This window comes from Lepidochelys olivacea, assembly GCF_965140295.1.
Source record: "Lepidochelys olivacea isolate rLepOli2 genome assembly, chromosome: 1".
In the NCBI taxonomy this organism is placed as follows: Eukaryota; Metazoa; Chordata; order Testudines; family Cheloniidae; genus Lepidochelys; species Lepidochelys olivacea.
In genome coordinates, this window is record NC_140411.1 from 14,533,070 (window position 1) to 14,557,881 (window position 24,812).

General features: G+C 39.6%; 2 protein-coding genes across 5 annotated transcripts in view; one reads left to right on the forward strand and one right to left on the reverse strand.

Annotated features, from left to right (window-relative positions):
• The window catches only part of FCHSD2 (FCH and double SH3 domains 2), a 230,251-nt gene that overhangs the window by 84,453 nt on the left and 120,986 nt on the right, over positions 1–24,812 (forward strand). The gene's annotated exons all lie outside the window — the stretch shown is intronic.
• LOC311520845 (uncharacterized protein) overlaps positions 1–24,812 on the reverse strand; it is a 70,557-nt gene that overhangs the window by 40,209 nt on the left and 5,536 nt on the right. The window contains exon 2 of the mRNA XM_084628696.1: positions 7,769–7,830. Coding sequence (XP_084484822.1) covers positions 7,769–7,830 — 62 coding nt within the window. The remainder of the gene's footprint in view (positions 1–7,768; positions 7,831–24,812) is intronic.

Here is a 24,812-nt window from a genome sequence, read left to right on the forward strand (position 1 = left end):
GGGCTCAGAGGTAATTCCAGCACATCAGGTGACAGCCTCAAGGGGGTCTCTGTGACCGAACCCGCACAGCTCTTCCACTTCCTCAATAGGTAAACCCCATCTCTGCTTAGCAGTCCTTCCTGGAACAGCATCCCATGGTCAATGAAGCCAAAGTCCTCCTGGCAACACCAATTTTTCAGCCAGGCATTCACCTCCAGGATGCATCTGTCTCTGGCTAGGCCCCTACCCTGGACTGGAAGGATCGAAGAGAACACCACCTGCGCTCCGAACTCCTTCACCTATACTCCCAGAGCCCTGTAGTCACTTCTGATCTGCTGAGGGTCATACCTTGCAGTATCATTAGTGCCCACATGGATGAGTAGCATGGGGTAGTATTCAGAGGACTGGATGATCCTCAACAATCCCTCTGTAGTGTCTTGAATATGAGCCCCTGCAGGGCAGCATACCTCCCGGGATGTCATGTCAGGGTGACAGATGGGTGCCTCCGTCCCAATAGAAGAGAGTCACCAACCACCACTATCCTACGTTTCCTCCTGGGAGTGGTGGCTGCAATCCTCCTGGCCTTGGGGGTGCATGGCTTCTCCTCCTCCTCTGGGGGTGATTCCTCATAGCTTGTTGCTAGGGCAGTATATCAATTTTCCATTACTGTGGTGAGTGGGTTGGGAGTAGGGATGGACCATTGCCTGCTGCCAGAAGTAACCAGCTGCCAGTGTCCTCCCTGTGACAGAGCCATATCCTCCTCCCCCATGGTGTGACAGGAATCCTCTGTAGCTGGATAGCTTCCTCTGTTTGGATGTCTCCACATGAATACTCTCGTGGAATTCATCGTGGGCATAGATGCGCCTCAGTTTAGCCCCTTCTTCCTGTAGCTCTCTCACCTGCTTCCTGAGAGATTCCACCAGCAGGCACCTTTCACACTGGATGGTCCCCTCAGCCTGGCTTTCTCTGCAGGTCCACGCCAGGATCTGGGTAGAGGCATGCGTGGTTAGGTTGTCTGTCTGGATACAGGGGCAGGAGGAGAAGACGGGGGCAGCGCTGGCACTGGCAATGCGGCCCTTCCTAACCATAGAGATTATATTACAGCTCCCTCTCAGACTCCCGTGTTTACCGTCCTCTGTTCGCTAGCTCTCCTCGGCAGCTTAGCCTCTGGCTTTTAAGGCCTTCTCTCCTAGGTCAGCCCTATCCCTTCATTAATCACACAGGGGGAGGGTGATTACAAGGCTAATTGTGGATGATCCAGGGAACAAAGGCTCAAACAGTCCCCAGACACACAATCCCAACTCACTCAGTAACTGAAATAACTCGAAAGAGAGAGAAACGCAAACAGCCAAACAAGCGCACTCACCCCAAGGTTAGTACTCGCACCTTGATTCAAAGAATATCAGGGTTGGAAGGGACCTCAGGAGATCATCTAGTCCAACCCCCTGCTCAAAGCAGGACCAATCCCCAGTTTTTACCCCAGATCCCTAAATGGCCCCCTCAAGGATTAAACTCACAACCCTGGGTTTAGCAGGCCAGTGTTCAAACCACTGAGCTATCCCTCCCCCATATTCCTTCTCAGTCACCTCGGCCTGAGACAGAACCATAACATGTCCACCTTGAGCGTGCCTCGACCTTTCTGTTTTTCCTTAGTGCTAAGCTACTTAGTCTGGTAGCAACTTAATAGTTGGTAGTATAGTTAGTAGTGGTTTGCATAGGTATTGAGGGGATTGTTTGTTCTCTGCTTCTTTTTTCCTCTAGGAAACTTGTTTACCTGGCAGGGCATGTCTGGCTCACCAGGCTTCAAACACTTTCCCTCCTGCCAAGAGGCTATTCCTGCAAGCCATGGACACTCTAAACATGTCTCTTGCTTGTGGGAGTCACTCATCTCCTAGAAATGTAACTTCTGCTTGGTCCTCAAGTCTAGGGCAGGGAAGAAGATCAAACTAAGATTATTTCCGATGGAACACTCCCTGTGACCATAACCAGGTCAGGAGACCACCCACCCTGTACATTTGTTCCTGGACGAATCCAGTGCCTCTTCTTGCCTCTTGTGGCAAGCTTCCCCTAAGGAAGGGAAGACTTTGGGGGCTTCTGGGAAGACTCCCCAAAAGAGGAGTGTTGACTCACTGCAAAGAGCCAGCTCCAAAAGGCACTAGGTTCCCAGTTAATCTGCTGTCTCTGAGGATACCATTGAGGCCACGGACTTCACCACTGGTACTGGGCAGGCCATGAAGCCCTGGAGCTCCAAGAAGAAGAGAGAGAGCTCTGAAAGGGTCCCAGTAACCTCTACCGGCAAGGAGAGTAAGCATAGGGCACCAATGCATCTGGCCCAGCAGTCCATCTTCAACTGCAGTGTGTTCATCATTGGTACCATCAGCTTCAGCAACCGTGGCCTCGGCTGCCACATCAGTACTGGATCCCTTTAGTACCACAGGAATTCCAATACTCTTAAGGACCTTTTGGTATTGGATGAATCAGACTCCATGTTTCTTATGGGTACTGAGTGCTTTATTGGTATTGAGGCCCCGGTCTCTGGGCTACTGTCCTCTGGCACCGCAGGACTCTCCACCGTTTTCAATGGGTGCCTCTCCATGAGATGATGGGGATTGGTCCTGCTTTGAGCAGGGGGTTGGACTAGATGACCTCCTGAGGTCCCTTCCAACCTTGATATTCTATGATTCTATGATGTGGAGGAGGATGAAGGGGACTTTCAATCAGTCTCCTCTATTTTGGTCAGGGTCCCAGCATAGCCCTTCAGGAATCCCTTTCCAGCTAGTCACAGGCAGTATTGTACTGGTCACCGAGGGTGGTGGAATCAATCCTGCATGCCACCTCCACTTCCATATATACCATAGTGGCCATTCTGGGACCCCTGGGTGGCTTATTGACAGCAGTTTGCAAGACCATCGGTACTGTCTCTTTGGGAAATCAGGGTTATGCAACCTCCCCCTCCCCAACCAGCCCCACACAGGACAATTTGAAGAACAGGAGGCTAGGGTGGATGAAAAGGTCACCCCTGAAACTCCCATCTCATCTTTGTTGCCACATGACGTGGTCATGCCTCCACCACCTTTCATAGCTGACAACTTCAGACAGTTTCAAGTCCTCATTAAGAGGATAGCTCACCCTCTTCAGATTCCTCTTGAAGAGGTCAAGGGTCTGCAGCATAAACTGCTGGATATCTTGCAGTCAGTAACACCTTCCAGTGTGATGTTACCCATCAGTGAGACACTTCTAGATCTGGGTAACACGGTATGGGAAACATCTGCCACTATTCCTTACACAATGCTTCTTCCTGATGTCATCTTTCCCTTCTTCAACTGCATTATCCCCCCTCCATTGAATCCTATTGTCTTTCTCTCCTTTATAGCATAATAATCAAGCTCCTCCTCACTTGCAAAGCTTTATATAATCTTGCCCTCATCTGCTTTATATTCACTTCTCTCTACTATCCACTTTTCCTAGCTTCTTCACAGTCTTCTCATCTTCCTGCACGCTGAGAGTATATCTACACAGCATTTTGGAGCTAGCCTCCTGGCCTGGGTTGACATTCTTGGGTTAGCAGGGCTCACACTAGTGCTCTAAAATTGCACTCTGAAGCCTAGGGAGTGGGAGTGAATTTTAGAGCCTGAGCCGCAACTTCAAAGCACTGTCTGTACAGCTTTTTTTAGAGCACTAGCACGAGTTCCGCTATCCTGAGTCTGTCAGCGTGGGCGGGGAGGCTCACGCCAAAATGCTGTGTAGATGTATTCTGTGTCTCACGTTATCGCTCTCTGCTTTTTACCTTCCATCGTGCTACTCCCTGTTCCTGGCATACACAGTCTCCTCTTTAAGTAGTCTTTTCTTCTCAGTCTCCACACTTTCCATCTCATGAGTTGTCATCCTGGGTCTTACTTACGTTTGTCTGTTTTATTTAAATCAAGGTGGATTGATTTAAATCAGCAAGCAGGAAACCTTGATTTTAATAATTTTAATCTTGTTTTGCATTTATACTTTTTAGTTATTTTCATAAAGAAAGGTTGATTCTCATTGGCTGTTAGATATTCAAATGTGCAGTTAGAGCTAAATATTACCTTTACTCTAATTTTGGTACTTCTTTTTGCTAACCAGGAGGATAGACTATATCTATATACATTTAAGTACTTACAAAGCGTAAAATACATTTATCCAGATTCTTAACTTTTACCTTTTTATATGATGTTAGAAAATGGTGAATGATGCATTTTTATTTACTAGATGATTAATTTTTTTACTTGAAGTTTGTGTCAAGTTGCATTTGAATAGAAATTGGAAATTAATTAAAAAAGCAGAAACAGCATTTTTAGTATTGTTTTTATTTATTAAATCACTTTAAGTATACTGGATACATAAGAAGAAAAGGTAAGTTTACCAAAATATGTTTTGCATTTAAAACTGATTGTTTAAACGAAAGACGTGTTATCTGTAGTTAGTAAACTGAACTGATTGTTTCTGCTCACCTTGTCCTTCAAAATGTTAGAACTGGTAGATCCTATCCTCTGACACTTCATTTTTTGTAGATTAGAAGAAGAAAATAAGCTTTTCTGCTTTTTCAACTCCCAGTTGGTTTTTCAACTTTTAACAAATTAGCTGTTGAATTGAACTCATTAAATTGAAATGAAGAAAATATTCTCTGCAACTGCTGTCAAAAGCTGGTTTAGTACTTCAAGAAACTCTGGATACAGGTGCTTAAGCTAGTCACTTCCACCAGTTCCGTGGTTTGGCTTTCTTTAAACTTCAGCAGTAAATATGTACTGCTGGAATATATATTTTTAATTTAAATGATTGTAATAATTATAGTAAGTTTAGGCCTTAATATAGGTTGTCATAATTCCAAATAAATTCATTTTTAGGTTAAAAATGTATTTAATTTAAATAAAAAAATCAAATTTAAATAAAATCAGTTTTTAATTTTTTAACTCACCAATTTTTATTCACCCTGATTTAAATAGTAGGTGCTTCTGAGCAGGGAACATGTCTTGTTCTATGTTTGGAAAACACTATATACATATTTTATAATAGTGTGAAATCAACTGAGGTTAATTAATTTACACACTGGGATGAATTTGTTCCATTATGTTCAGAAAAACACAATGTATTTAACAAAGTAGGAGTCAAAATGAAAAATGTGAGTAAAGAAAGATTTGAATGGAGAGGATGAGACCTGACTACAGATTTGAAACTTCTTGTAGAGGAAATAATTGGTTATTTTAAAATCTGTTATCGAGCCATGCTGATATTAATGAGCGTAGTTCATTTTGGTTCTGATTCTGTTTCAGAATTTTTTTAAAAATATATCTGTTGCCTTTTCTTAGGAGAAATTTATTCTTGATGTGTTAGTGTAAAACAAAGCTTTAGAAAGCTAATCTGCATTTTTCAGTCATGTATATACAGTATTTTTTTCTTTCTGGCTTTGGGCATTCATGTGAACAGCATTTTACTTTGCAGAAACTTAAAATTTTAGCCACACATTGGCCAGTGTGTAAGATGCAGTACCAAATTAAGTTAGTTTTATTTCTCTAAGTGATCTCTGTAATTTCCCTGATATATCTCAGTTTGAAAGCTTTATTCAGATCTTTGTGTCTGGGATTAATTTGATTTGGCACATTCCAATGTCTGTCTTTCAAGACAAGATTATTTACAATGAATTTCTTTTTTTTCTTTCTCCCATTGGCTTATAGCTAACATAATTTCTCTACATTGTTACAAGTAATATATGAGCAGCAAAAATATTTTAGGAATGAATAGCTGAGTTACCAGTAACTAACAAAAAGAAAATGAATACTAGTGGCACTTTAGAGACTAACCAATTTATTAGAGCTGTAGCTCACGAAAGCTTATGCTCAAATAAATTGGTTAGTCTCCAAGGTGCCACTAGTACTCATTTTCTTTTTGCGAATACAGACTAACACGGTTGCTATTCTGAAACCAGTAACTAACAGACATTCAGATGTGAACTGATAAATTATCCTGTTACTTGTCCAAAAATGTAAACCAGAAATGTACTGGTATCTTGAGCCTTAGAATGATAAAGAATAAGGCCATAATCTATATATTAGAATGAAAGTATTGGGGCAGGGAGCTAGAATGGAACAAGAAGAGTTTACAAGAGTACATTAATTATACACTAAATGAACTGTAGGGATTTTTGCACAACTACAAATGTACAGTACATTTTTATTAGTCTTTTATGTATGCATATTATATATAATATATGTATGAGAGAGAACAGACAAGGAAAGATGACCAACTGATTTGAAATTTAAAGAGACTTCAGAAGATAAAATATCCTTTCCTAATATTGGCTTTTCCAGGTGGCTCATAGAAAATGTATTTTCAGTCCAATCCCTTCTTTGGATTGGGCATAGTTTTGTTTCCGCCTGTCTGCTAACTTTGAGTAAAGAGCATGATTTAGAGGGAAATGTCTAGAAGAAGGCAGTTTGCTTGAAACAACCTTTGTGAAGAAAGCATTTTGTGAGCTCTTCTACTTTTTGGCACTGCTTTTCACTGAGATGAGACAGTATGTCTGGAACTTACAACTGCTGTTGCTATTTTATGCAGTAGGATTCAGTAGAACTTCCAGCTGAGGAGAGCTCAGTATGTAGTAATAGTCTGATAAATCAGAATATAAACGGGAGAATTTGGGGCTTGGCTAAAGTAATAAGGTACCTAGAAGAGGGCAAGAAGAGATGGAGAACATGAGTGAAGATACCAATAAGGGAGCTCAGTTTTTTTAGTATGTACAATACATTAAGCAAAATATCACATATGGTCCTTTTCAGTATAATCTTCATGACACTACAATGAAATCTGCTAAGTCTTAGTAAATGTCCCAGTTGGTCATGAGGTACCAGTGGTCATAGATCCCTGAAATCTATGTATGTGGAAGCTCAGCAACTTCACCAAAAATGTTCCACTGTACATGTAGAAGCACTCATTTATGTATCAAAAACATCTCAGCCAGGCTGCATGAAAGTAATTTTTGAAGTGTAACCTCTCCCACAACCCCATTGTCACCACCATCAGATGCTTTTCTGCCTTCAGAATCCAGGGAAGTAGAGATCCTATACTAATACATTTTTCTGGGCAGTTCATGTGGAAGAGCAAAATGTTACATAAATACGTTGATTAAAATTTGGAAATGTTACTTTTTTAACCCTGTTTGTATATGTGCTTAAATGACTGGAACCGATAAGAGGAGAGGCAATTCTTGATTTAGTCCTAAGTGGAGCACAGGGTCTGGTCCAAGAGGTGAATATAGCCAGTTATAACAGATCCATGCGAACATCTGTTCTACTTTCAGGTGATGTAAACAAGAAGTGGGCAGTATTATCTCCCGCAAATGTAAATAAACATATTTGTCTGAGCAATTGGCTGAACAAGAAGTAGGACTGAGTGGTCTTATAGTCTCTAAAGTTTTACACTTTTATTTTTGAGTGCAGTTATTTTTTGCACATAATTCTACATTTGTAAGTTCAACTTTCATGATAGAGATTGCACTACAGTACTTTGTATTTGGTGAATTGAAATACTATTTCTTTTGTTTTTTAAGTGCAATTATTTTTAATAAAAATAAAGTGAGAGCTGTACCCTTTGTATTCTTTGTTTTAATTGAAATCAGTATATTTAAAAATGTAGAAAAGATTAAAAAATATTTAAGTAAATGGTATTCTATTATTGTTTAACAGCATTATTACTTGTGCGATTAATTGTGATTAATTTTTTAAATCACCTTACAGCCCTAATAAGACAGAAAATATCATATTACCTCTATATAAATCCATTGTACATCTACGTTTTGAATGCTGTGTGCAGATGTGGTCATCCCATCTTTAAAAAAAAAATTAGAATTGGAAAAGGTTCAGAAAAGGGCAACAAAAATTATTAGGGAGATGGAACAGCTTCTGTATGAGGAGAGGTTAACAAGACTGGGACTTTTCAGCTTGGAAAAGAGACAACTAAGGGGGGATATAATAGAGGTCTATAAAATCATGATTGGTGTAGAGAAAGTAAACAAGGAAGTGTTATTTACTCCTCCTCATAACACAAGAACTAGGAGTCACCAAATGAAATTAATAGGCAGCAGGTTTAAAACAAACAAAAGGAAGTATTACTTCACACGATGCACAGTCAACCTGTGGAACTCTTTGCCAGAGGATGTTGTGAAGGCCAAGACTATAACAGGGTTCAAAAAAGAACTAGGTAAATTCATGGAGGATAGGTCCATCAATGGCTGTTAGCCGGGATGGGCAGGGATGGTGTCCCTGGCCTCGGTTTGCCAGAAGCTAGGAATGAGCGACAGGGAATGGATCACTTGATGGATTACCTGTTCTATTCATTCCCTCTGGGGCATCTGACATTGTCCACTGTGGGAAGACAGGATACTGGGCTGGATGGACCTTTGGTCTGACCCAGTATGGCTGTTCTAACATTGTAAAGAATCAGTTATTTTCTCATAGAAGGAAATCAAGTGAGTCTGGAATTATCTCCTTTGGTAAATCCATGTGGCGTTACAACCCCTTTATCATTTCCCTCCCTGAATTTAATTATTCTTTCCTTCACAATTTTTTCTAAAGCATTGCATACAACTGAAGTCAGGCTAACAGGTTTGTAGCTGCCTGGATCACTTTCTTAAATATACGCACAACATTAGCTATTCTCCAGTCATTTGGGACTATCCTGGAATACACAGATTTAATAAAAATCCCTGGTACCAGACTGGCAAACTCATGTGCTAGTTCTTTCAATATTCTAGGATCGATATTACCTGGTCCCCCTCATTTGAGCTTTAGGCTTTTCTTCCACCTCGGGTGTGGTAATTTCTATTTCTATACACATTTCCATCAGGTGTCCTGCCATCGTGCACATGTTCAATATTATCATACTTATTGAAAATTGAGGCAAAGTATTCATATAGTTTTGGCACTATATGTAGATTATCTTTAATCTCCTTCTCATCCACACTGTATAGCAGCCCAACTGCATACTTCCCTATTCTCTACTTATTTATATAGCTAAAACACCTCTTCTTATTTATTTTAATTTCCTTGGCAGGAGCTAATTCATCTTGACTTTTAGAAATTCTCAACACTTTATTCCTACATTTTCTAACCTCCAAGATGTGGCTCCCCTCCCGCCCCGTGATCAATCCCTTTTTCCATGCCCTATAGACTCTCTGTTTACTGCTAATACAATTTTGGAGGTGGTTATTCATCCGTCTGAGTCAGGAGCCTTTCCCTACAAGTTTTTCCACCTTGCGTGGAATGCTAATGTCCAGGTAGTTTTTTACAACTGATTTGAAGAAATTCCAAGCCTCCTCCTTGAGCTCTTCAGTTCAGATGATATCTCTTGATTTCTCTAATTCCCTTAATTTACCAAACCTGCCCTTTTAAAATAAAAAAACATAGTTGATCTAGTTTTGATTATCCTTTCATAACTTGTCAGATCACAAAATTATATTATTCATATTAAAATGTAATATAAATAAATTAAATAGGGAGATGTCAAATACAGCAGATTTCAGTAAAATAACCTGGAAGTGCTAAAACACCTTGACCATTGTGGCCAAACCTTTATGTAGGTGGAAGGGGTGAATTCCCCAGTGGGAAGTAGCTTTTTTCAGTTCTCATACTATCTGCTTATCTTGTCTTAGGATTGAGTCCAACAGGATCCTGAAGCTTCACACCACTTTGAGAAAGTGGGTCGGGTACCTGGGGATGGAGGTGCCTTTGATGGAAGGGCAGAACAAAGTTCTGGAGCACGTTCCAGTTCCAATCATCATTTTCTTGTTTATGATTGGTTTTAGCTTGAGGTACCTGTTCTTCAACTAGGTGCTGATTTCCCAGTACTTCCTCCATGTTCTGACCTGATCTGAAGCCTGGTTGTAACATCCATGATGTTAGCAGATATGTTCTTCAACGTTGGTTATCACTATTTTCTCAGTGATTTTGCCTAGCAATGTGAGTTTCAAAATCAAGTGCTAGCTGAAAATGTCTTCTGCACTGTGCGTCAGCTTTTTGACATTAGGAATATGAGTGCATTTTTCAGGAAAGATGGCAGTTTCACTTCTCTGAAAACAGTAGACGATTTTCTACATTAGTTTTCATCAGTCAGAAAGACCTTGGATTTTTTTATTTTATTTTATTTTGGGGTGGTATAAATATGTCTCAGTTCTTCAGTATGTGTGAGGGGGGTCAAATTCTCCCTGGGTGGCAGGGTGGTGAATACAGAATGGGCTAATTTAGTATTTTCTACATCAACAAATAAATTGTATTCATATGATAGCCATATTCTAATTGGCAAGGTTTTACTCTGGAGGCAGTTTTGTGAGGGAAGAAGCCTCTGATGACTTTAAAGAATATACCTTGATTTAAAACAAACTCATAATGGAAATATCAGCCATCCGTCATTGGCACAGTCAATGAACTAAAATAACATAATTATTGATCTTTAAGAAACTGTCTTAGATACATAGATATGCGGTTCCTGGCCAGTGGGAGCTGCAGAGCTGGCACTCGGGGTGCAGGTAGCACGCAGAACTGCCTGGCCGCTCCTCCGCCTACGAGCTGAGAGATGTCGCTGCTTCCAGGGAGGCATGGAGCCTGGTAGGTAGCCTGCCAGCCCTGCCAACCCCCCCCCAGCACCAGCAGGTGTTTGGGGCCATGTGCTGCCTTCCCTCCACTCCCCCCAGCACCTGCGGTGGTCCCGGGCTGCCTCTCTCTCCCCCTACCCCCTCCCCAGCACCAGTGGCAGTCCCAGGCTGTCCCCCGCACAGCACCTGCTGCCCGCCCTCCCTCCCTTCCCCGAGCACCCACGGCACTCCTGGGCTGCCCCTCCCCGAGCATCTCCATCAACCCTGGGCCACCCGTCACCCCCCCCCCCCCGATTTAGTCAGGGTCATGGGCCGTGAACTTTTGTTTACTGCCCATGACCTGTCCATGACGTTTACTAAAAATACCCAGGACTAAAATGTAGCCTTAACTATGAGCCACCAATGTGATGCGGCTATGAAAAAGGCAAATGCAATCCTAGGATGTATCAGGTGAGGCATTTCCAGTAGAGAGAGAGAGAGACATATTAATGCTGTTACGCAAGGTGCTGATAAGACCTCATTTGGAATACTGTATACAATTCTGGCCATCTGTGTTCAAGAAAGATTAATTCAAACTGGAACAGGTGCAAAGAAACTTCCAGGGTGATCATGGGAATTGAGGACCTATTTTATGAGAGGAAACTGGAAGAGCTTGGGTTGTTTAGCCTTGCACCATGAAGGCTCAGGATGTGATTGCTCCTTAAAAATACATGGGAGGTGGGGGTTAAGAAAAGGTAAACCAGGGAGGTGAAGAACTATTTAAGCTAAAGGACAGTATCGGTACAAGAACAAATGAATATAAACTAGGTATGAACAAATTTAGGCTGGAAATTAGAAGAAGGCTTCTGACCACCAAAGGAGTGAGATTCTGGAACTGTGTCCCAGTGGGAGTTGTGGGGGCAAACAACTTAATTAGTGTTGAGAGAGAGACCTGGACAAATTTGAGTGTGACTATATGATGGGGCTGGCTTATCATGGTAAAGGGCAGGGTTTAGCAGACCTGGGGCTCACTTCTGTTTTTGTCTTGTGTTCTTTAAAGCTCATGCTTCAAGGCTTCAGCTGGCCACCTGCAGGGGTCAGAAAGTGATGTCCCCAAAATGTATTCTGGGTTTTTTGGGGGGTAGGGGAATGGGGGGGGAATCTCCATCCTCTGAAGTATGAATGGGGATGGGTGTGGGCAGTGATCTGAGGCAGGACTAAGTATTCCTTTTCTCAGGTGTTGGGCTGACTGGTTCTTGCTCACATGTTCAGGGTCTAACTGATTGTCGTAGGTGGGTTTGGGAAAGAATTTGCCCCCAGGACAGATTGAATAATCTTTAGGTTGTTGTCATAAATATAAAGGGAAGGGTAAACCCCTTTGAAATCCCTCCTGGCCAGGGGAAAGCTCCTCTCACCTGTAAAGGGTTAAGAAGCTAAAGGTAACCTCGCTGGCACCTGACCAAAATGACCAATGAGGAGACAAGATACTTTCAAAAGCTGGGAAGAGGGAGAGAAACAAAGGGTCTGTGGGTCTGTCTATATGCTGGTTTTCTGCCGGGGATAGACCAGGAATGGAGTCTTAGAACTTTTAGTAAGTAATCTAGCTAGTTATGTGTTAGATTATGATTTCTTTAAATGGCTGAGAAAAGAATTGTGCTGGATAGAATAACTATTTAGAACACTGGAATGCGTTACCTAGGGAGGTGGTAGAATCTCCTTCCTTAGAGGTTTTTAAGGTCAGGCTTGACAAAGCCCTGGCTGGGATGATTTAACTGGGAATTGGTCCTGCTTCGAGCAGGGGGTTGGACTAGATGACCTTCTGGGGTCCCTTCCAACCCTGATATTCTATGATTCTATTTCTGTCTGTGTATCTTTTTTGTAACTTAAGGTTTTGCCTAGAGGGGTTCTCTATGTTTTTTAATCTAATTACCCTGTAAGATATCTACCATCCTGATTTTACAGGGGGGCTTTCTTTATTTCTATTTACTTCTATTTTTATTAGAAGTCTTCTTGTAAGAAACTGAATGCTTTTTCATTGTTCTGAGATCCAAGGGTTTGGGTCTGTGGTCACCTATGCAAATTGGTGAGGCTTTTTATCCAACATTTCCCAGGAAAGGGGGCGTGCAAGTGTTGGGAGGATTGTTCATTGTTCTTAAGATCCAAGGGTCTGGGTCTGTAGTCACCTAGGCAAATTGGTGAGGCTTTTTACCAAACCTTGTCCAGGAAGTGGGGTGCAAGGTTTTGGGAAGTATTTTGGGGGGAAAGATGCGTCCAAACAGCTCTTCCCCAGTAACCAGTATTAGTTTGGTGGTGGTAGCGGCCAATCCAAGGACGACGGGTGGAGTATTTTGTACCTTGGGGAAGTTTTGACCTAAGCTGGTAAAGATAAGCTTAGGAGGTTTTTCATGCAGGTCCCCACATCTGTACCCTAGAGTTCAGAGTGGGGGAGGAACCTTGACAGTTGTTTTTGTCTTCTTCTGCAGCATGTGAGTGCAGGTCACTTGCCAGGATTATCTGGCTATATCTCACTTAATAATTTTTCTGCCAAAGCAGAGGCCTTGGTGCATCTTTGTCCCTCCTATTCTCTCCTTGTGGCATAGAATAGTCTAGTCTCCTGATGGCAGTAATTCTTTGGTTTAATTTCAGTTGTTGGGTTTGGTGTGAGGATGCTGGGTGGTGGTGGAGGCCTGTGGTATATAGGTGGTCAGATTAGATATCTAGTGGTCCCTTCTGGCCTTAAACTCTGTGACTCTGTTTAGTCTTATGCTTTGTCGCTAATGATATTTGTCTAGTTAGAGGTACATGGAATTATTTCACTATGCAAGAAAAGATTACAGTTTGGATGTACTCATATAATACTTTGGTGTGGTGATTAAGGTACTTATTAAATGATTTCTGAGGGAGTAAGGTACTTGATGTGCCTGGGAGAGGGATGCCCAATTTCAGCCCCTTGTCTGTATTGAGGGGGTATGTCCTCCACCATCTGGATGTCTCCTTCCAGCCCAGAAGACATGCAGGATTTATCTGTTGACTTGGGAATTTCTGCATGTTGTCACCACCTACTGGCTGATTTGCAGGAGGCGAGGGAGCAGATTGGCTCCATTTGACCTGAGGTACCATCTGAGTGCTCAATTGCTGCCTACTCCTGCCTTGCAGGTTGTTTTAGTTGTCAGAGATGGGTTTCCAGGCTTGCTGTGAATCTGATTAGATTGCTTTTTTTGAAGTGAGGAGGGGTTGGTTTTTTTGCCTCTGGGCAAAATTGACAAGGTGTCTGTTTTTTTTTTTTCACCTTAATGACATCTCACAGGCCTCTTTGGTTAGGATAAGGGATAGCAATTGAAAAAAGAAGGAAGAAAATTTACAAAGGGCTAATAAATGGAGTAACTACCTTTGCAACTTGGGGCATGCATCCAGTGCAAGTGAGAGATTTGTGGGCCAGTTTCTGGGGTAAACTTCTGCTGGAGGCAGTTGGCATAGCTCCCATTAGCCTGTGAAGTGTAGGAAGGTTGTAAGTCTCACCCAGACTGAGGCATCCCTTTTCTGTACCCTTATTTCCCCTGAGGAGTTGGGGGATGTTCAGTAGCTGGGCTGAATGGTCTTCATTTAAAGAGGGTTATGCTGAAGGGGGCAGACTGTCATTTGCTATGGCTTATGGCCAGTTTATCTCCACATTGGGTCTACTTAATGCCTGGTGGCTTGTGGGAGGGAGGGAGGTAGTCCCTCTCATTAGTCTATTTAAAATTAATAAAGCTGCGCTCTGCTGTTTTAATTGCATCTTTTTGTATAAAGTTGCGTCCCGATTAATCCTGTGAGAGAAAATCTTCCCATAATCAGCAGAGTGATAGGTAAATACTTTCCCCTTATGTGTAGGTGAATGATTGACATTTGTGTGAAGTAGAAAGTATTTCATTCAAGTCAAGCATTTTATATGATGCATAAGGACCATTCGAGCTGTTTAGGTGCATATTTTACATAGGTTTAATGTTGTACGTTACACACAATACAAGAAAATGTCACACAGACACAGTTTTCACATTTTAGTGTTGTACAACATAGGAAGGGAGGGGGGTTACAATCTTTACATTGTTCTGTTTTGTTCCTCAGTGGAATCCAAGGGGAAAAGGGTTAATAGTTATGCATGAACAATGCATTTCCTGGGGTCGGAACACTCCATTTGACCTCTAGTATTAGCACTCCTATATGGAAATACCAAGCATCACTTCTCTTATGATTCCTTCTCTGATGATAAATGTTTGAAATGTAGCACAGCAGCAGAAGACTGGACTGGTAAGTAAGTATGTGAGTGTATATAGTTATCTCCTGTGCACATTCCCTCTCTTGTTTCTCCCCTTTGGGCAGGGGGAAATCTGCTTGGTTTGTTTTTCCACATGACTAGGAAACAATTGCTTCTTCCACACGGAGCATTCTCCCATTCCTGGGAAAATAGCAGGGAATAGCGATCATTTGCATAATCGTCTTTAGTGCTATTGTGGGCGGGCTTTGGCTGCCGGCACAGAGATGCAGACTGGCCACCTGTCCAGAACAAATGAACTTAGCCTTTGTGTAACATTATCTGGTTTTCCACAGTGTTATTTCTGTGTAATGAATAACTTGATTAAAATATTATAAAACCCATCATTCAGTAAATGTTTGTATTGGGTTTAAATCCCCCTTTCAAGGCGAAAAAGAATTTCCTCCTTCTGTGCTACCATAACTATATTTTCAGGCCCCCTCTGACATAGTTTTATAACTGCCTTTGTGAAATTATCCTCATGAATATTAATTAGGGGTGTGGGAATAAAAACCCAAACCTCAAAATGATTTGCATTCTCCCCTGTATAAATTATAAATTAAGTGTTGTCTAATGTTTTCTAATGGTCCATTTCACCTATGTAAAACAATTAATTAAACAATTGAGTTCTTAGCAAAGGAAGTAGAGGAGGGTAACAAAGGTTACTGAAGAAAGTTGCTTAACAACAAAAGTTAATCCTATGTGCTTCACACATTTCTTTGGAGAGTGCATATAGTGTTGCTATTACTGTTCTGTATTCTCTATTAAATCAGAACAGTGACAAAATATTTTCAAGTTTCAGTGGAAAAATTAAAGGTACACTATTTCATTGAGATTTGATGTAGCTGGTAGCCAGCCAGGTTATATTAGATTTAAATGGAGGACTGAACTGTTGTCTAGTTACTGTATTTACCATTTTGTATTAACATTCTCTAGTGAAAGATATACACAGTGTAGACTATTCCGTGAATTTCACGTTTAAAAATACTGTTTAAGGCAAAAAATCCTCTGAGCTTCATTTCCTTTTTTCTGTAACAGGAATGCAGGCAGGCCTTCATGGTAAGATTTCCCTAAATATACCTTTGGTATTTACATCCTTTTTTTGCCAGTTGTTCTTAATAATTATCATATCTTATAAGTGGTCTTTCATTATTTTCTTTCTATATTTAAAAACAGTAAAATCAGCAACATTGAAAATATTTGGTTAAAATAGAAATGCACTCAGAAAAAAAAAAACAACCTTGTTTTCTCAGTTCTTCTCAATAACAGCTGTGGATAACAGAATTGCTTCCAGGGAATATAATGGCATGGTGTGAAATCAAGAATCACTGTGCTACAGGCTTTCCTTGAACTTTCATTTATGAACCTGTAATCCTCCTCTGTGTTCTCTGGAGGCAAAGGCTCCGAACCCTTGACTTGACATTTATGATTACTTTTTTTTTTTTTTTTTTTTTTGGTGAGGGTAGAGGAGAGAGAGGAATCACTTCCTTCTGCATCAATTAGAGTTACATTTAAGTAGTTTAGACTTGATTCACATTTCACTTTTTTGTATTGTGTTTCAACAGAATGGTATTCAATTACTGCTATACACTTATGACTACTTGTGGTGATGAGACTGAGTGGCTTCCTTAGGGTATGTCTACACTACCCGCAGGATAGGTGGGCAGCGATTGATCCAGCGGGTATCAATTTATCATGTCTAGTCTAGATGTGATAAATCAACCCCCGAGCACTCTCCCTTCGACTCCTGTACTTCAGCTCGGCGAGAGGCGCAGGCAGAGTCGACGGGGGAGCGGCAGCAGTAGACTCACTGTAGTGAAGACACCGCGGTGAGTCGATCTAAGTATGTCGACTTCAGCTACATTATTCACATAGCTGAAGTTGTGTAACTTAGATCAATTCCTCTCCCCAAGTGTAGACCAGGCCTTATAGTTCTTCCTTTATGCAGTGTTGTTATAGCCATGTTGGTCCCAGGATATTAGAAACACGAGGTGGATGAGGTAATATCTTTTATTGGACCAACTTCTGTTGGTGAGACGGACAAGCTTTTGAGCTTACACGGAGCTCTTCGTCAGGTCTGGGAACCTTAGTCTTTTTTTAGTTATCTGACAATCTGGTGTAAAATAGATTTAAGATGAATGTTGCAGTTCTGTGTATACAAATATTAGTATATCTTGCTCATACAGTGCAATACAGTTGGATGATTGTGGATTTTTATTGTGAAAGTTGCATTAGGAGACTGGCTGATGCATTCCTTAAATCTTTTTGTAGATCAGTAGTAGTGGTAAGGAGAAAATTAGTTTTGTGTGTGTGTGTGTATATATAAAAAAATAATTTTTACTTGCTTTCCTCTTTGAAAACCTATTTTATACAGGAAAGAAAGTAAAATTTTTAAATTAAATGTTGCTATAATGAAAGATTAATTCAGAACTAAAGTAAAAAAAAAATACTATTAAGCAGGAACACAGCTGTCCTGTGGGGTTTGGTGTTCTCCAGAGAATTCAAACCATGAAACACATCTGGAAGAATGTAGGGGAATTGAGAACTACCATTAGTTAACAAGAGGGGAAGTACAAGGCCTTGATGTGTCCATTTTGAAAAATTATTAACCTTTCCAAACATCTGTTGGTTTCTTTAAGTTAATGATTTTTTCTTTGACAGGGATACTGTGAATAGTAGGGAAGCTCTAGCCGTGATACATCATGATTTTAGTAAGGCTTTTGACACAGACCCACATGACATTCCATAAGCAAACTACAAAAAAGCATTCTAGATGAAATTATAGTAAGGTGGAGTGCAAAGCTGGTTGAAGACTGTACTCAGAGAAGTTATCAGTGTCAGCCTGGGAGGATGTATCTAGTGAGGTCCTGTGGGGCTCTGTCCTGGGTCTGATACTATTCAATATTTTCATTACTTATTTGGATTATGGAGGAAAGGGTATGCTTATAAAATTTGCAGATAACACTAAATTGGGAGGGGTTGCAAGCACTTCGGAGGACAGGAATAGAATTCAAAAGGACCCTGACAAATTGGAGAATTGTTGTGAAATCAACAAGATGAAATGCAGTAAAGACAAATGCAAAATCTATACTTAAGAATAAAAAATCAAATGTACAACTACAAAATGGGGAGTAACTGGCTAGGTGGTAAAACTGCTGAAAAGGATCTGGGGATTATAGTGAATATAAACATATTGAATATAAACCAGCAATGTGTTGCGGTTGCTACAAAGGCTAATATATTTCTGGGATGTATTAACAGGAATGTTGTATGTAAAACAATTGGGAGGTAATTGTCCTGCTCTGCTCAGCACTGGTGAGGCCACAGCTGGAGTACTGTCTCCAGTTCTGGGCACCACATGATAAGAAAGATGTGGATAAATTGGAGAGAGTCCAGAGAAGAGCAATAAAAATAAGAGGTTTAGAAAACCTGACTTATGAGGAAAGGTTAAAAAAAAATTGGGCATGTTTAGTTTTGCGAAAAGAAGTCTAAAGGAGGACCTGATAAGTCTTCAAATCTAAGTGCTGTCATGAGGAGGACAGTGAGCAGTTGTTCTCCATGTCCATTGAAGGTAAGACAAGAAGTAATGGTCTTAACCTGCAGCAAGGGAGGGTTAGGTTCTTTTTAAAAAAGTGGTAAAGTAGTGATTTCTGAACTGAAAATTATACTTATTAATCATCAAGCATATATGGATTTTTAGCCTGTGCTTTTGAACACTTTTTCTGTCCCCTCCGGAATGATTGGAAATTGATTTTTACATGTGCTATTATGCTCTGACAGTAGACTGAAATTCCATTTTTTTAGATTAGATTTCTGAGTTAGAAATGTGGTTCAAATCAAAGTGGGTGGAACGGTTCATTCTGATCATATTCAGGCTTAGAATCTGGGGGATATAGAATCTGAAAGTTCAATATTGATTTGATTGATTGTTTCCTCCATTACTTATTGATGAAGTTTCCTAGGTTTTTCGATGTGCATTTGCTGATGTGGCCTCTAGATTTAGGAATTTATGTGAGTGTGGGAACCTTGGTCTTTGTTTTATTATTAGGAGCCTGACCTTCGGTACCTCATTTTAACATTAGGGCGGACTCTTGTGAATAATGGCCTGTGTTCAAAGTGCAGCCAACTGGAATTGCATCTTGGTGTATGAGGGTGGGGAAGCTAGAATCTTTGGATGCCATCATGGGGCAATTAGACAAGCTACTTAATTCATAGGTTGCTGTCTTAACAGTTGATGTAAGCATTCTGACTGAAAAGGTTTTCATGTAATCTTTCAGATCTTTCTATGAAGCCCACATTTAGTTTAGAAATTAACTTTCCATTGGTGAAGAGTAATTGAGCATACAGAACCAGATACAATAAAAAATAATAAATGGCAAGATTATGTTGCAAATAAATATAAATTTACTCATGTCTTTTAGGATTACATTACTTAATATTGTGAAGACATTATCCATGATTAAGAAAAAATGAATACATCATATTTTTGAAAAAAATATTACTTGGCAGGGACAGTTCTTAATTGCTTTCCTTTTAGTTGACTTCTGCACTCATTAGTTCTTATTTTATATTTATAGTAACTTTCCTTTGATACATCATGAAAAAAAATCTCAAAATTCTACTTTAAAATTTTTACCTAGACTGAAAAAAGCAGTGATGTTGTGGTTTATATCTCATGTCCTTTGTGCCTAGATATTGAGAGTTTCAATAGTGTGAGCAATTGTGCTTATAAGCATGTGACATTTATGACGTGCTTTTGGCCATGAATCATAAATTGCTTTACAAATATTAAATCTCAGCTCCCCATGCAAGGTATGTAAATTTTACACCCATTTTTTCAGGTGGAGAAAGTGAGGCAGAGAGAGAGAGATTATGACTTACCCAAAGATGCACAGTGTGTGTCAGAATTGGAAATAGAATCCAGAACTCTTCATGCACAATACCAGTCCATAATTTTTAACTTCCTTCACAATAGAATAAATTAGAGGGATTTTTTACGTTGGCTTTTTAATCAGTTATTCTTTATATAATTATTACATACAAAAGTTACAGGTAACAAAATGTGGTGAATAACTTGTATGAAATATTATCATTGACAATGTCGAGAAAAATATTTGAAAATTAGTTAACTTTTGTATGTTTCCTTTGCCCTTTAATGAGTAGGTACTGTTATGTGAATTCAAATTTAGAAGATACTTCTATTATTATAACAATTGAAAATGAATGACCCCAACAGTGCAAATTTTATTATCTTAAATCTGTCTAATTTTCAGCTGACTCAGAATTCTGTATATAGACTGTTTTCTCCAGAACCAGAACATTATTTCCTCCATCGTCCTTTGCCTTAGTCTTCGCAGAATTCAGTTTTTATTTTTTATAATTTTGATAGATATCCGTGTTTGTTTTTAAGCATTTTTTCAGTTTTTATCATTTTCAGTTTTCACAGTTGTGGGAAGTTACAGGGAGGAGGGTCTGCCAAAAAGGGAGTCCGACAGTAATTATTTATTGTATTGTTTCATATTCTCTGTGTATATATAAAGTCTGCTGCAGTTTCCACGGTATGCATCCGATGAAGTGAGCTGTAGCTCACGAAAGCTTATGCTCAAATAAATTGGTTAGTCTCTAAGGTGCCACAAGTACTCCTTTTCTTTTTTAGTAATTATTTAATGACAGTAGAAGTTCGGATTCAAAAAGTTAAAGCTTTACAGCTATTAAAACACTAATTGTCAACATCACAGATCACAAGATACAAAGTAAACATCCTTAAATCAAACTTCAAGTTCTCAAGAAGCATTTTCCTTACTTTTCCTATCTGTAAATTTCAGTTATTGAGGGAAACATTTTTTCATTGGTTTGTGTGTGTATGGTGAAAGCAACGTTTCCCAACATTTACTGATGAAAATGTAATCCTTCTAAGCCTACCTATCCCATACACCTTTGTATGGCTTCCTGGTTTTCAGAACTATTCATGGACTAACTTCACCTTTTCTTATTTTAATTCCATCTACTCTCTAATCATCATCTTCAACCTTATCCTCCCTCTCTCTCCTTCCTGGGACTTTCCATATTTGTGAATGAGTCTTTGAATTGTGCTGCTTGCAATTATATCCTGAAGTACCTACTTTTCCCTTGCCCGTTGTGAGATAGGGTATAAATGCTTCTTTTTAAATCTCACTTTAGACTTCCTTTTCTCTTTGATTGATTGATTGAGTCCATGTTTAGTGGTATTGTATATGAGTAATGCTGTGGTATAATTTGGATTTTAATGTGCAGAATATTTCATTTGCATTGCATTGTGTCTTTTGAAAGTATTAAAGTGCAAATACAAGACTACGGGTCACTTCCATTGACATATTTGGTATATGGATTGATGAAGTCACCATACAGTCTTAGTAGAATGGTTTAGTGAAAGGTAATGTTCTCTGAATTGATCATGGCATAGGAGTATCAGTGAAAATGTCTTAATTATGGGTAAAGAAGTGGCTAAGAAGTCCATTGTTTGTTAGCACTTTGATGGACCAGTTGGTTATACTGACCATACTTTTTGGGCAGATGTGTAAAACCTTATCACAGCCTTTGCCACACAGTGGATATACATATTTGTGATGGGAAGGGAGTTAGTTGTTTGTGGTTCCCTAAACTCATCTGCACCAGATTACTGTGAGGGGATAAACAGCAGTAGCTGGCGCTAATAGGTATATGCTGTACTCCTTAACGCTGCAGATTCACCATATCTTTAGCATTTATCTTTCCCATTTAGGAATATTACCTACTTCTGGAAGTTGGTAATGCATACAAAAATAGTGGAAGAAAAAGCTCAACATTAATGAACATTGTACCTTTGACAAAATAATGGAACATGCTATAGTCCGAGATGCTGCAGTTACATGTAATTATTGCCTAATCTTAAAAGTTTTAAGTAAAGTTTAAGCCAAATGCAGAATGGGTCAAAAGCTGATAATGGCTGATTTCTCTGTTTTGTAGGTAGAATTGAGCAGTCCTGTTTACCAGTAAAATGACGAACTTGGTGCGTGCCAGGCACCATCAAGTGAAGGAGTGACCAATTTCAAATTGTTAAACTTTGTTATTCCCTAAAATGGTCACCGCACTGGTGGAGTTTGGAAAAGAACTCAGTTTAGCCTCCTGGTCAGTTAGTTCTGTTGACATGAGACGTAGGGTGGGAGAGATAGTAAGTGGAGGGAAATTTTCATAGTATAGTTTGGACCTTAGTGTTTAGCTGTACATGGTTCTGGATTTCACAGTTTAGTTTAAACCTTCCTGCCTGGAATGCTCTCCTTGTGGGAGTGGGTTGGGTTAGGGCGGGGGTAGCCAGAGCTGTACTATAGGCGTAGCGCCAAATGATGTTTTTGTGGGTGTAGAAACCATGTGCTGCAGAGGATAGCCAGGAATACTTTTTTTTTTTAAATGTAAAATCTCTTGATGTCCTTTCTCCCACCACCTTTTTTTAATGGTAATATAATTGCAGTGAAATGTGCTAATGCTCAAAACTAGCTTATCTCCCTGGGATTGTGGTAGAGGTGAGAAACACTTCTCCTTAAGGGGAAGGGCGAGTTCTTGCATCTAGCAATTTCCCCTTCATTCCTACTCTTAGTTGATTTCAGGAGCCATGTTTATCCCTCCTTAGCCAGAAAGACGCTAAGGACTGTGCTAGAGCAGAGAAAAGTGAAAGCATGTTTAGTTGGAATAACTTGGATGTTGGAGCAGGAGGGGGGAGGAGAAATAATTGTTGTTTTCATACTGCCATTACTTTTAAGACTGTTTATTTCACTGAAACATCTGAGAAGTGGTTATCTTCTATAGCGATACAAGAATAATAACTGTGAAATATGAATCTGTTTTCAAGTAGCTGGTTTTGGTTCTTTGCTAAAAATTCTTCTTTAATTTAAAATAAAGCATCATACATGCTACAAGTAGTGGCTTTCAAATTATTTTACTTTTTAACCATGACCTCAGATTTCCCTATTGAAATTTTGTGAGGTTTCTTGTCATTCCATTCAGTCATGAATAAACTGAATGTTTGGAAAATGAAAAAAATATATACATTGTATTTGGTTATTCATAAATTTTAAAAGACAAAGGTTAATGTTGGTTTCAGAGTAACAGCCGTGTTAGTCTGTATTTGCAAAAAGAAAAGGAGTACTTGTGGCACCTTAGAGACTAACCAATTTATTTGAGCATAAGCTTTCGTGAGCTACAGCTCACTTCATCGGATGCATAATGTTGGTTTAACAACAAGAAACTAATTCTGAAACTTGACAAGTGTTCTCTTGAAAGGATGTAAATATTTTGTTGAACTATTTCAGAACCAGCTAAATCGCTATTTTTTTCTTTTGACCCAATTTGAAAGTAGATTGGGAAATTTGTTTTTTCTGCTGTGTGAGAACAGTGTTAGTTTTTGAAAGCAGAAATAGTAAGAGAATCTTTTTGGAAGATTTAACCAAAAAACTGTTGAAACATTTCAAAGCCTGCTTTGGTTTAATTGCTCCGCTTTCTCTTTCAAAGCCAATCTAGTCTCAATGCAAAGAATTCTGAAAGATTTGGTTGGGTTTTATTTTTGAACAATGTGAGAAAAAGTTCACGCACAAGCTACACTACAAGGCTGTTAAGGTTGTGACACAACCAGAGAAGGGCAAGGAAATATACTGTGGGGAAATGTACCATATGTCTTCCAATACCTATCCAGTAAGGGCACCACTTTTAAACAGCTTCCTTTATGTACCCTATTGTGCTGGGGTGTTAGAGAACATATGGTACACATCCCTTGTAAATGTGCATTTCCTTGCTTTTCTCAGTTTATGTCACAACCCTGAGTCTTTGAATGTAGTTTCGTATGTGAATATGCATAGACTTCCTATGATCAGATTTGTAAGTTTGTTGCAAAGGAGGCTAAATAATTTTGCATTGTGAAAATTTGAACACAAACTTTCTTCCTCTTTAAGCTGTTTTTACCAGTGTAATTACTGTGTGGTAATTTTATTTGAGATATGCTTATTGTAAGTTTATTTTTTTAACAATATAAGAAGAAATGTATTTATGTGACTAAAGACTGACTAAACTGAACCTAGATTTCTCTTGGCAGCTCACATGAGTTTAGCTGACTTTGCAACTTTAGAAGAAAAATATTTTCAAACAGATTTTTTCTCAGTGAATGTTTTGGCACCTAAGAGTGTCTGTATCCTGGGGTGTAGAGCTCATTACCATTGGTACTTGATGCAAACACAAGCTCCAATACATCTGCAGGTTTCAGAGTAACAGCCCTGCCTGTTATTTCGGGTAATCTCTGAGAGAAACAGAGTGGGTTTTCATTGTTAAGAGAAGACCCTAGGGTTTCTTTGACTACAGATGTTGTAAAAGGAGATTTGCAAGTTGTTCAACCCTTACTTAAACTTTTACATAGTTCAAATATTTAAGTTTATGGTATACACTGTTAACCTGTCCACTCATACTGTTTGTGATGGAAGGACTTACAAGACTGAGAAATCTGGTAACTATTTGGAGGGAAGTTAAAAGAATGTTTGGGGATTTTTGGTGGAGGTGTGAGATGTCTTCTCCAAAGGATTACTGCATGATATATGTAACCATGGGTTCTATGGGGGAGGAGTGTTGAAGGACTACCCTTCACTTAAAACAACTTATTTTTAAAAGTACAAAATAAATAGCTTCATTCCAAAGATACACCTTACTTTCAACCTCCTTCTTGCAACCTGAGCTAAAATTAGAGTGGCTAATTTGAGGAGGTGCGATCCCCTGTAGTAAGGATCTGGCTACAGGAATTACGGAGAATCCAGACTCTAAAAGCACCTCCGCTGATTTTAAAAAACAGGAAATAAACTTCAGAGCCAAAGAACCCTTTGACCTGCCTAGTTGAATACTGGCATCAGTAATGTAAATATCCTTGACAGATTTTTAAATGATTTAGAAGGTGATTTG